The sequence below is a fragment of the Hyaloscypha bicolor genome (assembly GCF_002865645.1).
Source record: "Hyaloscypha bicolor E unplaced genomic scaffold K444scaffold_10, whole genome shotgun sequence".
Taxonomy (NCBI): Eukaryota; Fungi; Ascomycota; class Leotiomycetes; order Helotiales; family Hyaloscyphaceae; genus Hyaloscypha; species Hyaloscypha bicolor.
In genome coordinates this window covers 103,731-116,409 of record NW_020194512.1, presented here as the reverse complement: position 1 = coordinate 116,409, position 12,679 = coordinate 103,731, and the positions used below count along the sequence as shown (strand labels likewise).

The window sequence follows — 12,679 nt, the reverse complement described above, 5'->3', positions numbered from 1 at the left end:
GTCCCAAGTTGGACTTGGGGAGGAAGCTTGGGATGCGCCAGAGTCGAAGTCGGACGTTTGATAAGTGGAACCTTGCAACCGGATTCTAATCTAGGATCGCGGAATGGGCCGTTATGAGTGGTTGACTCGCGAGGAGTTGCTACGCTCACCCCCGTAACCCTAGCTGGACGCACTGAAGGCCGCGCAGCAATTAATCTGATATGATTAGACTTGATAGATGCCACAGTTTCGATCACCCCGGACCATGAAAGACCTCACACCGTTCGCGGTTTCGGCGATCCCAGTGTGGAAGAGCCACTGGCCCTAAGGCGCTCGTTGGAAAAAACCCGTTTTACCAAGACTCACCTCTAACAATCAACGTTTTCGCTTATTGACAACCCCTGAACCCTCGACCACCCCCACCCCTCCCCAACTCCTTTCTCCTCCCCTCAGCTGGCGCCACTCCCTGGATTCAAGCACTGGCAAGCATTCGCCGCGATCTAACCGCCTTGCCGAGATCAGACTAGACCAAAGGTTTGATAATTTGAATCCGCCTGATCTCCCGCTTGTCTGCTTTAAGATGGCAGGTCACCCATGACTGCGACAGCTCCAACCTCACGTCCAGTTTCAAGCTTTCAATGCGACAACGGGATCTCCATTGCCAATATGTGCGGGATCCGGCTGGTCCTGTCTAATCCTCATGGACCCGCAGAATTAAAGTACGGATGCCAAGCATCTACAATAAGTACTCACCCACCCTCATCCCATTGTTCCTTCTCACTCCACTCACTATCCCCAAGCAACTTCTCTCCTATTTTGCTTCGACAATCCGGCGGGCTTCTCTCTTTCTATTCCCTCTTTTTTATCTTCATCTTGCCAGTCAAGCAGATCACGTTGACCGTGCATCTAATTACCCTTCACGCCTCGACGGATCACATTCATTCCTTTTGATACTTCCTGTACAGCTTTTTGTAGTTCGCCCGGCCTCTTGTCCCCCTCCGAACACTCATATCTTCAAGATGCGTTTTACTCAAGTTGCCTGCGCTACGGTGTTCGCTGCTGCAGTTTATGCCAACCCTTCCCCTGCGAACAACGCAGCAGCAGCAGCCGCAGACAGCACAACACTCGCCGCCAATGCCATCCAGAGCGGTTCATTCAACGATGGACAACAGGAGACTGGATCTGAGGCTGGTCAAGCTGCGTCGGCCACATCGGTAAACAACTTCATAAATATCTGTGCTGGGAAGACACTGACGAACGGTCTTCAATTCACCACTGGCTCATGTAACGGTATCCGTAAGCGGCAGACCCTTCTCGCCATGGCAAGCATATGTTAATCCAAAGTAGCAATGGGAGACATTCCCGCAAAGACCTCCATGATCTCATGTATCATTACCAACCCACAACAGAACGGTGCCGAAATTCCTTCAGACACGGATTTCAATATCACCGTCCAGGTTGCGAATCTTGTTGCCGGTTCTTTCACCAACGCAGATGCCACATATTACGCTGCACCGCAAGCTCTATCCGGTGGAAAGGTCGTTGGACACACTCATGTTACTGTTCAGGATCTCGGTCAAAACCTGAACCCCACTCAACCGCTCGATGCCACGCAGTTCGCATTCTTCAAGGGCATCAACGACGCCGGTGACGGGAATGGTGGCTTGACCGCTGTGGTGACAGGTGGTCTTCCAGCGGGCAACTACCGCGTATGCACCATGACTTCAGCATCCAACCATCAGCCCGTCCTCATGCCCGTCGCTCAACGTGGAACTCCCGATGACTGCACCAAGTTCGTCGTCTCAGGAAACGGCAATACCATAAACGTTGCTGCCAACAACGGCGCAAAAGGTATTGCTGCTGCCGCCGCCGCTGCCTCGGCTGTTGCACTCGGCCCAGATGTCAACGTTGCCCAATCCAGCGCTGCTGGTGCAACTGCCACCAATACCGCCGCCGCAGCAAAGGGCAACGGAAAGGCGGGAGCCGCAGCCGCGCAGGCATCTCCAGCTGCCACCAACGCTGGGACTGCCAATGCCGGACAGGCACAAGCATCAGGAGCCGCCGCAGCCAAGGGACAAGGACAGGCAGCAGGCAAGGGAGGGGCTCAATTTGGAGGAGGTCAAGCGGGTGGCAAGGGCGGTAAGGGTGGTGCCCGAAGAGCGAAGCGTGAATTCATCGCGTAAGTAGCGTGGCCGGGGGGCGGCAGCTTGGATATAGAATGGGGACATCGGAGTTTAATGACGATGGAGGAGACCCGGAATTGAATGGGATGGGGTGGTGTTTTTTTCATGTCCGTCGTCGATCTGGCAGGCAGTTGTGGGGCTGCTGCACGATGGCGGGAGAAGTGTGCCTTTTCTCAAGAGAATCAGGAACTTACCGTGTCAAATGTCATTTGTCTATAAATCGTCCTCTTGAAGTAAAGCAAGCAAAATTCTAATGTTCATAGACTTGCCTTCACCTTTTTCTTCCTCAAAATCTCCTATCTGAATTTCGACCTCAGATCAAAAGTTCATCTAATCTTAGATCTTCAGCAGGTGACGTTGGACTGGGGACGAACGGCTTGCTGGCTAAGATTAGATCCGATGGATATGATACGGGTTCTCAAACGCCGCCCGTGTCGGCAGGAGACTCAGACGGATGATCAGACGTGCAGGGGGCCATAATCAAATTGCGCGGGGCGGCGTTCATCATGCCCATCTAATCTCTGGAGCGTGCGGTTACGGTGTTGAGACGCCGGTCGTTTGATGAAGCGGCTGAGCCTCCCCAAAACAACCGAGACCCCAGAAACGAGCTAGATTTGACGACCAACCGTCAACACCCTGACGGAACGTCACACATCGACGTTATTGTCGCTGTTTCTGCTTCTTGTTTGCGGTGCAAATCAACCCAAGAAGACATGCTCTCACGATGTATGACCCCATTCCCAAACCATGCCATAAACCTATTCAGCAAGCTAACCCTCCGCCCCAGGATCGACCCCTCCCTCCGCCTCCGCCGCGCAATCCACGCCTCCGACCCTCTCCTCGTCTCCCGCATCCTCCACTCCCACCCGCGCCTCCTCCGCAACCCCGATACCTCCCCTACGGTTCCCAACGGGCCTCTCCGCTTCCCAACGGGCCTCTCAAACACTTCTCTACACCTGGCTTCCTCACTGGGCCTGGTGCCCGTTATCAAGGTCCTGCTCTCACTACACCACGAAAAGGAGGGCATATCGTTGAATGAGGACCACCAGACGCCGCTTATGCTCGCGTCTCGGGCTGGACATACAGAAGCTGTGCACTTGCTCTGCACCGCCTTCCCCGCAGCAATACCGAAGCGGGATATAAGAGGCAGAGACGCAATCATCTTCGCCAGCGAGGGTGGACACGATACCTGCCTGCAAATCCTATTGACCTTCGCGCCAGGCGGCCCTGAGGAATGTCTGCGGAATAAAGACGTGGATGGCAACACAGCGTTGCACTATGCGAGTTCCAATGGGCATTTACTAGTGTTGAGGACGCTATTGGCAGCCGGCGCGGACTCCGAGGTCAGAAATGTGTGGAGTTGGACGCCGGTTGCGTATTCAGCGACGGTTCAGGCGGAGGTTTATTTCAAGGGCTTGGTGGGGGAGGTGGAGAGGAGGAGGGTGGCGAGGCGGCAGGCTGAGGAGAGAGGGACGGGAGGTGGGGTGAGGATTGTCGGGGATGGGGAGGAGTAGATGAGAGATGTTAGGGAGACAGAGGGAAGATACCAGAGTCCAGGGATATGCTCAGAAGGGAGAAGATATGATGATTGATGGTGACGAGATACGACGAGATGACGAGATGCCGCGATATCAAAGAGCTTGGCGACTTGGGAGCGGGCGTTTGGAGCATGGGCTTGCAGCTTAGGACCCTGGCACCAAGCTTCGGGAGCATTTTCGTGCTTTTTTCTTTAAGTCAAGTTGCTATTGCCCTTGGAGCCCTGGTGTTCTTTGAGTGTTCCACAGCAACTTTGTACATCTAAACTTTTCCAAGCATCAGTGTCCCAAAGTTTCCTAGTACATTGAAGCCTGTCCAAAGGCTCAGTGTGTTTCGAATGTCCCAGAACACCTTGGTACCTTTAAAATTCCACAAACCCCAATGTCCCAATGTTTCCCAGTACATTGAAGCGTGTCAAAAAAAAAGTTTCGCGGAATGCCTCTTGTTAAAGGCTTGTCCACCTGAGGAACGTTAGTTATTTTAAATTAGCGATGTTTGGTGGTGGGAGAGAGGTAACAAGGCTTACAGTTGGGAGTTTGATGGCGGGAAGTTCGTTATTCTTTGATATACGACACAACCCACGAGCGAATGTCGAGTTCCGCTGTGAGACAGGTATTTGTATGCTCCAAGGCCTTTGAGAACATTGACAAAGTATAAAGCCTTTCAATCTTGGATGCTATGATTATTAATGTACTGCTCGCCCAAGGGACATTACTCAAGCGGGAAGTGCAGGCAAAAATCAGGCAGAACAAGGAACCAGTATTGCCATCTGAAGCCTATTTATTCACGAAGCTGTTAAAGATGTTTATTCTCTATCCCGATTTGCATTGTGGAGGCAGAATCAGGCGATAATCAGGCACTAACTCAGTCCGAACTTCACAACACTTGACGTCTTTCACATTCACGAACTCCACAGCACGCATATAAATACCTCTCAGGTTGTGAAGGGTCTCATTCTCTTTCACGTAGAAACAAACATCTTTCCCATCTACGTTAGCACAGTTTTCCATAACAGGTTTCCAAACTTCAGTCCGAGTTTAATCATTTAATCATTTCAAAACACCAACCTTTCTCCTTCACCACTTCAAAAACGATCATCTAATTTTCTCCACCAACTCCGCCAGCACCTCTGGCAACTCCCCCTCGTGACTCAACCTCTGCTCACTTTAAAACCCTCAACCTAACACACTACCCAATCCCAGACTCTAACAATGGCAATCGAATGGGACTGCTGCATCTCCTGGCCCCGAAGCGGCAACAATCAACCAACGGTAACCATTTCCTCCATCACCACAACTTCCAAGCCCTCTAACGAACCTCAGTTCTTCGGTGTACATGTCACGGAGATTCAGGGCAGGTATTTTTGCTCGTGGTGTGGAAGGGAGATTTTGAGCACTGGTGGTAGCAAGGGAAGGGCTGTGGTGAGAGGGGAGAAGTAGTGTGTTTTTTGTGCATCTGATGGGATATTTGGAGGACCAGGCGATGGTGGTGGTGAAAGTGTTCATAGTCGGGATTACTTGTATGATCTGAAATCGAGGGCTTGAGGGTTTGAAACATGGGGAGGTCGTACGATACACCCAAAAGTTACTCATTTTGCTGGGGGGTTTGGTGGAGGGAGGATGGAGCCTGTAAGGTTGTGTGTAGAAAAGTTAGTCATTTCAACCCGTGTGTTGGTTTTCATGTTCCTTCTTATTTTGGATTAGCCTTTGAATTCTTATTCGGCCCTTGGGACTTTTTTGCTTCAGCTTTCTCCAAATAGATATTCAAGGCAGAGCAGTATTCCAAGAATACTGGATAGCTAACGATCCTAATAACTCCCAGTCTCAAGTTTTCAACAAGCGGGGCTGTGAGAGGTTGTGATGATTGAACAAGCAATTGTGTTTTGCTGTACTTCTTGAGATAATTTCCTCTATAGTGGACCGGTAATGGCGAGCCGATACTAGATTGTAGTTACAATGGCGTAGTTTTGGCCGTGAGACTGAGGCCGGTGTGGCTGAGCGTCTTTCTTCCACTCTCACGAAAACTCCGAGGAGTGCTTCTCTGATGTTCTGATTACAGGCTTGGTTCCAGTCAAACCATTCAAGCTTTCTCGACGCCGTTCACCTCAACATCCACAAGCAGAGCAGTCTTCTCCATATCACCACCAACAGCCTCCTCTTCGGCCATGACTTCCTTCACGTCACCGTCGACAAGTCCTCGTTCAATATCCGCACCCATAGCCTTCTGCCTCTTTGCTTCCTCTGCCTTGATGTTCTGCGCAACAATCCCCTCAACCCAATTATCTACCAATCCCATATCCCACCGCCATCCCCTCCACTGTCCCAACACCACCAAAACCAACAGTCCAACCTCAACCCAACTGCCCTTACACTCATTCAACCCACAAAGCTCCAGCGCACCCTCCTCTCCAGTCCAGCTCCACAAACCCTTAACATCCTTGCACACCCTCTGCACCTGATTAAAACACCAACACGCTGTGATCAACACCCACGTCTTCTTCCTTGGAAAGGTCGGGTGTTGACACACTTTCAAGAACGCGCCGAGCATGAGCGGTGCGAGCAGTGGGACGAACGGCGAGAGGATAATAGCGAGGAAGTGTGCAACCGGTGTGAGGTAGGGAATGGTGAGGACGTCGGTGGCGAGGAAAATCATAAGGACCATGACGGACAAGAACGTTATACTAGCGAGGATGAAGAGAAAGATGCGGAGTTTGCTGGTCTTCTTAAAGGCCTCGGAGGACGCCATTTTGATGGTTTGATGGTGTTGTTTGATTGTGGATGGAGAAATCAATTGTTGTTTAAAGGACAGGAAGAGGGAAGGTGAGTTGTTTTGAGGTTGGGAGGGGGCTGTGTTTCAGTGTGCGGCGCAGTTGGAGGGAGGGTGACGTTGCCAAGATTAATGCGGGGGTTGTCTTGACGTGAAACACGAGGGATCTGCCCCGCGATCAGCCTTGCACGCGAGGCTGTTTTCTTTCCGAGAGGGATGAGAAAAGGGTTGAGGTCGGGACTTTAGGCGAAGTTGAGGTTGGACTCGAAGCCAGAGGAGCCAAAACTGCAGGTAAATGAATCGCGAGAGATAGGTGCCAAAAGTGAGCTCACAGTAGACAGAGAACGCGTCACTCAATTTCAATATCCTTCCGTGGAAGAAATTCAGTATTTTTAAAAATTTAAGAAGATTTGAAGAGGGGAAATTTGAATGAATGTATTGCGAGTCGAGGGGATATTGAGTGCTATGGATCTCATATACGCAAATGCACCTCCTATTCCAAAGTAGCTTGAGCCTGATGTTGCTCATCGCGGTACTTGTGAGGCTCGGGTCCACTGTACTAATAAGGAGTAGAACGTTGCGATTAATCGTACTAGTGAGATAGGTAGGGATTTGTATTTAGGGCAATGTGTAAAACGACACCATTTTGGTGCCGACTGGGGATGGATGGCGGATCCTACAACGTGTCGGCTTATACGCAAGCATTATGCTTGCAGCCGACCTTCTTGTAACCAAGGTAATTTTTGCCTGTCTTTTGAGCAGAAGCTCAGGAAAGTGCGATCTAATGATCGAAGAGATTGATTGGGACTATTGAGCCATTGTCACTGGGGCAGTTTGAACAATATAGCATTGAACTGTGAAAGCATGTTGGTTACACCGATTAAAATACTGCCGTAACTGCACGAACTGTAACTTTGTCACAGGAGAGTCTGTAGAAGGGGACAAAAGGGTAATAGGACTTAATTTGTCCACTTTAACCAATATATTAGCCCATTATGCCCGTTTGGACTCTGACGACGGGTAAAACTTATACATATTTGTGTCACGTGATCCCCCCCCTATTCGGGCGAGGTACTTCCCGCCTCTGGGTCTCGGGTCAGAAACCAAAGATTCCAATTGTCGGGTCCAGACAATCTAGTTTTTCTATTTACTTAACTTCCATCCCCTTAGTCAATCAATTTCTTGCTAATATGAACACTTTATTTAGTCCCTAAGATCGAGTTTTTGTTGTAAGAGACCGTCGAAGAAAGGGAACTCTCAAGGACGGAATCTTTTAACGCTGCGGCGTTTTAAGTTGATTTAAGAAATAACCAAACAGTGGGTGCGATCATTTCAACGAATCCAACAGCACAGTGTCATGCTTCCGAGCAGGCTTTTCCACTCACTTTGGACCTCTCCCAGCTGGAGTCCTTATCTGAGTTGGATGCATCCTCACGCATATAAAGAGATAAAGTCCTCCATCTCCCCGTCATGTTCCTCCTCATAAACTTCCTCAAAAGCAGTTCTATGCCTGATAAGGTCTCCGTCAAAGTATCTATCGTAACCATAAGGAACCGTACCAATTCTGCTCGAGCATCCAGATCACCGTATCCCGCTTGCTCCGACAGGAATAGCATGTTCTTCGTCTGCATGGCATCGAGAATTTGGTGAACGTAAAGATGTCCGAGTGGGTTGTGTGGGTCGGCAGGGCTATTTTGCAGCCTGGAAATAACAGTTGGATCAGCATACATTTAAAACTAGGAAGGGAGTGGAACATACCCAAAAAGGAAGTAATTTCCTCGTCGTGTTCAGACGTTCGTTAGCCAGCCGAGTCTTCGGCCGCGCTTGGTGATCAATCTTTGATGAGAAGTCTAAGAACTAGATATTAGTTTCCTGCTAAAATTGAGGTAGGTTCTGGGATTCGAACGTCACTGCGTCTTCTCCATAGATCACGGTCTCCAGATCTCGCACAGCGTCCACGTTCGCCTCCCTCTCCGTCTCGAAGAATCCCCGATACCAACTCTCTGCCACCCACAGCTCGATCGCACTGGTACGTCCAACCCAGCTTTCCGGGTTCATTTGGATAGAGACCCAAATGATAAATCCCATATTTCATTTTTCGCCGAAGCTCTCTGATGTCGTCAATTGCCCTTCTCAGGTAAGTAACGTGTATTGTGCCAGTACGGGGGACAACGGTGCTGACATTATACCCGTCCGAGCTGGTATACTGCGATGCAAGGAAATGAGTTGTTACTATGGAGAATTGAGATATGAGCTCTTGTGCGTCGACTGGGACAGGAGGAAGAGGGAGTTTCAAATGGCGGAGAAAGATTGTGAAAACAGGGCTCGACCATGTACAACTCGACTTCAGTCCACTTCAAGATGCCCAAAATGGATACTTATAATCCACCCGAGCCGAAGCGTGCTGTCATATATCATTCGACTTAGTGATGTGACCTATATACGCGACTCGGAAACTTTCTTTGCTTCAGATCCGCCTTGATCTAGACCGAAAGCTGACCAGATCTGATGCCAACAGTAAGGGATTCCAGCAAAATAGCGAGAAAGGATGCAGAATCATCAGCTTTTCTAATGCACGCTAAAATACCCAACTCCAACCCACACTACACTCAATCAATCATACAATCCCTCCTTGTCCCATGCTCCCCTACCAATACGGCGGTCTCAGTCCCGCGAAATTCGACGCGATCGAGTTCTCACCACTATCTTCCTTCTTCCTCTGTCCCGTCAACTATCAACACGTCAGAATCCAGTTACCAAGATATCGAGCTGATAGAAGGCATGGGACTCACCTCCAGCTGAACATGCCGATGGATATGCACCAACCAATCGACATAACTCTGCGCCTCGTTATTCCGATCTTCCACCAACAACCTCGCGAACTCGTATTCCGCGCCATCCAATCCTTGTCTCGCGAGCTGTATCGTCAAGGCTTTCGAACCTCGCATCGTCTTTAGGTACTCCAGTATATTCCGTACTTGGGCCGAGAGATGGGTTTCTAGGACTGGTAGGGAGGAACTGTATGGATCAAGGGATTTGAGACTGTCTTTTCCTTCGCCAAAGAGATCGGCAATTAGGTTGGGTGATGTTTGGGCGTGCATCCATAAGTAGCAGTTTTGGCCGTTGTCGATGAGGTAGACGCCTCCATCTTCGACTCTCGAGAAGGAGCAACGTATTGAGGGTGGCATGTGCAGATGGCCGTCAGCATTCGGAAATCCGTCTTCGGGAGCGAGGTTGTGGATTGGAATCATGCCGGGGTAGAGATACAACGATAACTCGAGTGCTCCCATTCCTTTGATCATCCGCATATCGTGGACTCGTCGATCAGTTGGTTCTTGTCCGCCTTTAAAGGCGCGTGACTTGATGAGACCTAGAATATACATGCTGAACTCCTTGAGATTCTCGGGAAGGACCAGTTGACCTGGAGGATGAGAACCAGAGAAGTTCTTCCGATATCCGGCGAGGATGTCGACGTTCTTTTCTGTCAAAGCTCCACGTATATCCTTCAACGAAGCCGACGTCATCTTGGAAGCGGCTTCCTTCGCCATCAGAGTATAGACAGCGTCTTGATCGACAAACTTCATGCAGTCCTTGGCATTGTCGCTGACACTCGCGATCACGTTCGAGCACCTCACTCTCCGCTCCCCAGTCGCCGTTGTGTAAAGTAATGCGCTCTGAAAGTGTGCATCGAGCTTGGCATCTAGTTTTCCATCATAGCTGAAGATAACAGCCATAGCCTTGTCGGAGTCGATGGTGCCAAGCTCTACGTCGGCACCAAAAGTATGGTGGATGAAATTTCCGTGGTATGATTGTACTTGCAGACCGTTCGAACATCGGACTTTCATCAGCGCTTGATATCCAGTCTCTCGTGTAACAGTGTGTATAATCTCCTGGGACAACTTCTCAGTGTCGCGTGGTGACACGAAGTTGGGATAATAAAATGTCTCTCCTCCCGTGGATGCTGAGACGTGGCCTAAACTGATGTCAGATGCGAGATATTCTAGAATGGACAGAAAACTGACCAATTGTGGCGATGTCCAAGTACCCACCGCCTGGAGCAGCCAAAAAGAAATCTGTACCGACTCCTGCTTGAACCATCTTGTCGGCAGCTTTCCTCCAGCCAGGGTGCTCGGTATCGAGTAGCTTCTTCTCGGCGTCACCACCATGCTGTTTACCATCATCTCGAAGGAACAGACGTCCAGGGCCCCAAGTTGGTAGTGCAGACAAGGAACAGATGATCTTTCCACCAGTCTTCTCAAGTGCAGCCAATGCAGCATTCAAAGTGGGGAGCAGTGCTGGTTCGGGATTCTTGATCTCCGAAAATAATGCGGGCAGTTGACTCAGTAGTGAAGTGATATTTGACCTGTTTTGTCAGCAACGAAGTCCAGGTCAGGGGGAAAAAACATACTTCGCTTCGTATGGATCCACAAACAATCCGTGGCCAAGAGGCACGAATGGATCCTCGATATCTGGCATGATCATCATCTGCGCTTGATCGAGAGCCGGCTACAATTGTTAGATGTCAAACGCCAGACAAAGCTGGAAAACCTACGTTCATATTATAGAAATGAATATCCTTATCAAAAGTGACAAAGCCAACCTTCGCTCCCTCTGGAATTCTGCGCTTGATCTGGCCGTCTCCTGCCGGGCTGTCATCTCCACCGTACAGAGCAGCCATAACGCCTTCACAGAATGCTTCCAAGAAGCCCCTGTTAAATGCTTCTTGGCCAACATCAATCAGAAACAGTATCCGCAGTCCAACTGGCTCCTTCGACCAGTATTCCTTCGGAACCAAAAACTCTACCGTACCACGCATTAACTCAGGTCGTTGTTCTCTATCAACACGAGCGCCCTGGGGTGTTGTTGCACAGAAGTACTCAGGAGGAACATCATTCGCGTAATTGCACATGTTGCAGACAAACTTGTTTCCACCTGACTTGAAAACCATGAATGGGTTGATATACGCTCGACACCGATGGCATCTTGGTGGACCAATTTCTCCAAAATCTAATACCGGAATCTCAAGCTCACCGGGTTGTAAAGGCGCAAGAGGTTGCAACAGCAGCCCAAGTGGTAGCGCGGTCGAGTGAAGTGAGTCTGATGTGGATGGGATATTGTTCATGGTGAGGCGTGTAAACTTTGGAGAGGAGTTTCCTTGATCAAAGGCAACAAACGAGACAGAGGCAGGAGGCGGTAAGTGATGTTCGAAGGTTGGGTATACATGACTGAGGTAGTATTGAGAAATGGCGTCTCGAGATCTGGGTACACTGGGGATTTGATCTGGGTCGACTCGACCATGTGCTGACGTCTGCATATTTGCAGAGAATCCAGGATCAGTTGTGCCATTTCTCGACGCAAATTCGGCAGGAGAAGAAGGGTTGGCTGGGTTGAAAGGGGCGTTGACCGGAGCTGGGAACTGCGACATTTGTGGAGTGATCGGCTGGTTTAAGAATTGCCCTCCTTGACCTTGACCTGGCATTACTGATGGATCCGCATTTAGGTATGCCGATGGAGGTACTCCGCCCTGAGGCATGCCATTGAAAGCTTGTGAAGAGCCAGTGGGTTCGACAGTGTGGTAGGCGTGTTTGTCCTTCTTTTTCTTCTTTCCGTGCGAGCTAACGTCTCCAAGACCTAGCCCTCCCATTTGAGCAGCTAATCCTCCATCGTGTAATTGTGTGCCTTGATCGGGGAAGTATCCTTGCCCTTGAGGGGCTCCATAGGGCGAGGGCGGTCCCATTTGAGAGTTGTACTGCGGGGTCTGTCCAGGCGCATTGAAGTTTGCGCCGGGTTGTTGGTAGGGCGAAGGAGCAACTGGATGCTGAAATTGAGGAGGAGCAGGTTGGGAGGCTTTATTGGGGTTGTTAGGGTCGTCATTCGGGCCTCCCTGGCCCAGAGAGTGGTAGAGCTGATAGTCCGACATATTGTCTGCTGACTTCAACGAATAGCTTCAGGCTTTGCTGGCCGGTCACAATTTCCGCAGTGCTTGCAGATTCGTGAAGAGATCAAGAACCTCGTATCATCGTTTGGACATAATTTGCAAATATATCCCGGTGAAGGCGAGAAAGTTTGCGGGTGAACTGTCTACTGAGGTGTTGACACCTTTTCGAGATCCAGAAATTCCGCGAGTGGCACGTGCAATTCGCGCTAAGAAACTCAACCCCCCTGTCGGACGCGATTTCCTTTCTTCCGTCCTCGTCCCTGGTGTCACCTTTCTT

At 50.0% G+C, this 12,679-nt stretch overlaps 5 protein-coding genes across 5 annotated transcripts; 2 read left to right on the top strand and 3 right to left on the bottom strand.

The window, feature by feature from the left end:
* Positions 1–579: 579 nt before the first annotated feature.
* Positions 580–2,406, top strand: K444DRAFT_605857 (uncharacterized protein). Its single transcript, XM_024878883.1, has 2 exons — positions 580–1,275; positions 1,327–2,406. The coding sequence occupies exons 1-2, from the start codon at positions 999–1,001 to the stop codon at positions 2,160–2,162; spliced, it is 1,113 nt and encodes a 370-aa protein (XP_024743762.1). The 5' UTR covers positions 580–998; the 3' UTR covers positions 2,163–2,406.
* Positions 2,407–2,760: 354 nt separating this feature from the next.
* On the top strand, positions 2,761–4,088 carry K444DRAFT_549932 (ankyrin). The gene is made up of 2 exons (XM_024876489.1): positions 2,761–2,888; positions 2,950–4,088. Coding segments are annotated over exons 1-2 (729 nt in total). The 5' UTR covers positions 2,761–2,886; the 3' UTR covers positions 3,677–4,088.
* A 1,279-nt stretch (positions 4,089–5,367) lies between these two features.
* On the bottom strand, positions 5,368–6,528 carry K444DRAFT_605853 (uncharacterized protein). The gene has a single exon (XM_024878882.1). It carries the CDS (start codon positions 6,441–6,443, stop codon positions 5,778–5,780), a length of 666 nt encoding a protein of 221 aa, XP_024743760.1. The 5' UTR covers positions 6,444–6,528; the 3' UTR covers positions 5,368–5,777.
* Positions 6,529–7,737: 1,209 nt separating this feature from the next.
* Positions 7,738–8,552, bottom strand: K444DRAFT_689084 (uncharacterized protein; the record flags this gene model as incomplete). The annotated part of the gene is made up of 3 exons (XM_024887727.1): positions 7,738–7,743; positions 7,850–8,165; positions 8,371–8,552. The coding sequence occupies 3 exons, from the start codon at positions 8,550–8,552 to the stop codon at positions 7,738–7,740; spliced, it is 504 nt and encodes a 167-aa protein (XP_024743759.1).
* A 238-nt stretch (positions 8,553–8,790) lies between these two features.
* On the bottom strand, positions 8,791–12,535 carry K444DRAFT_605851 (uncharacterized protein). The gene is made up of 5 exons (XM_024878881.1): positions 11,017–12,535; positions 10,873–10,970; positions 10,487–10,827; positions 9,257–10,437; positions 8,791–9,195 (listed from the first exon to the last, which is right to left on the bottom strand). Exons 1-5 carry the CDS (start codon positions 12,382–12,384, stop codon positions 9,112–9,114), a joined length of 3,072 nt encoding a protein of 1,023 aa, XP_024743758.1. The 5' UTR covers positions 12,385–12,535; the 3' UTR covers positions 8,791–9,111.
* Positions 12,536–12,679: the final 144 nt, after the last annotated feature.

What these genes read in the sequence shown, in the direction of transcription:
- K444DRAFT_605857 (XM_024878883.1), top strand. Translation starts at nt 999, where the DNA reads ATGCGTTTTACTCAAGTTGCCTGCGCTACGGTGTTCGCTGCTGCAGTT. An exon ending in TGGCTCATGTAACGGTATCC is followed by an intron (nt 1,276 to 1,326) that starts GTAAGCGGCAGA and finishes AATCCAAAGTAG; the next exon opens with CAATGGGAGACATTCCCGCA.
- K444DRAFT_605853 (XM_024878882.1), bottom strand. Translation starts at nt 6,443, where the DNA reads ATGGCGTCCTCCGAGGCCTTTAAGAAGACCAGCAAACTCCGCATCTTT.
- K444DRAFT_605851 (XM_024878881.1), bottom strand. Translation starts at nt 12,384, where the DNA reads ATGTCGGACTATCAGCTCTACCACTCTCTGGGCCAGGGAGGCCCGAAT. An exon ending in TTCATTTCTATAATATGAAC is followed by an intron (nt 10,971 to 11,016) that starts GTAGGTTTTCCA and finishes TAACAATTGTAG; the next exon opens with CCGGCTCTCGATCAAGCGCA. An exon ending in CTTGGACATCGCCACAATTG is followed by an intron (nt 10,438 to 10,486) that starts GTCAGTTTTCTG and finishes ACATCAGTTTAG; the next exon opens with GCCACGTCTCAGCATCCACG.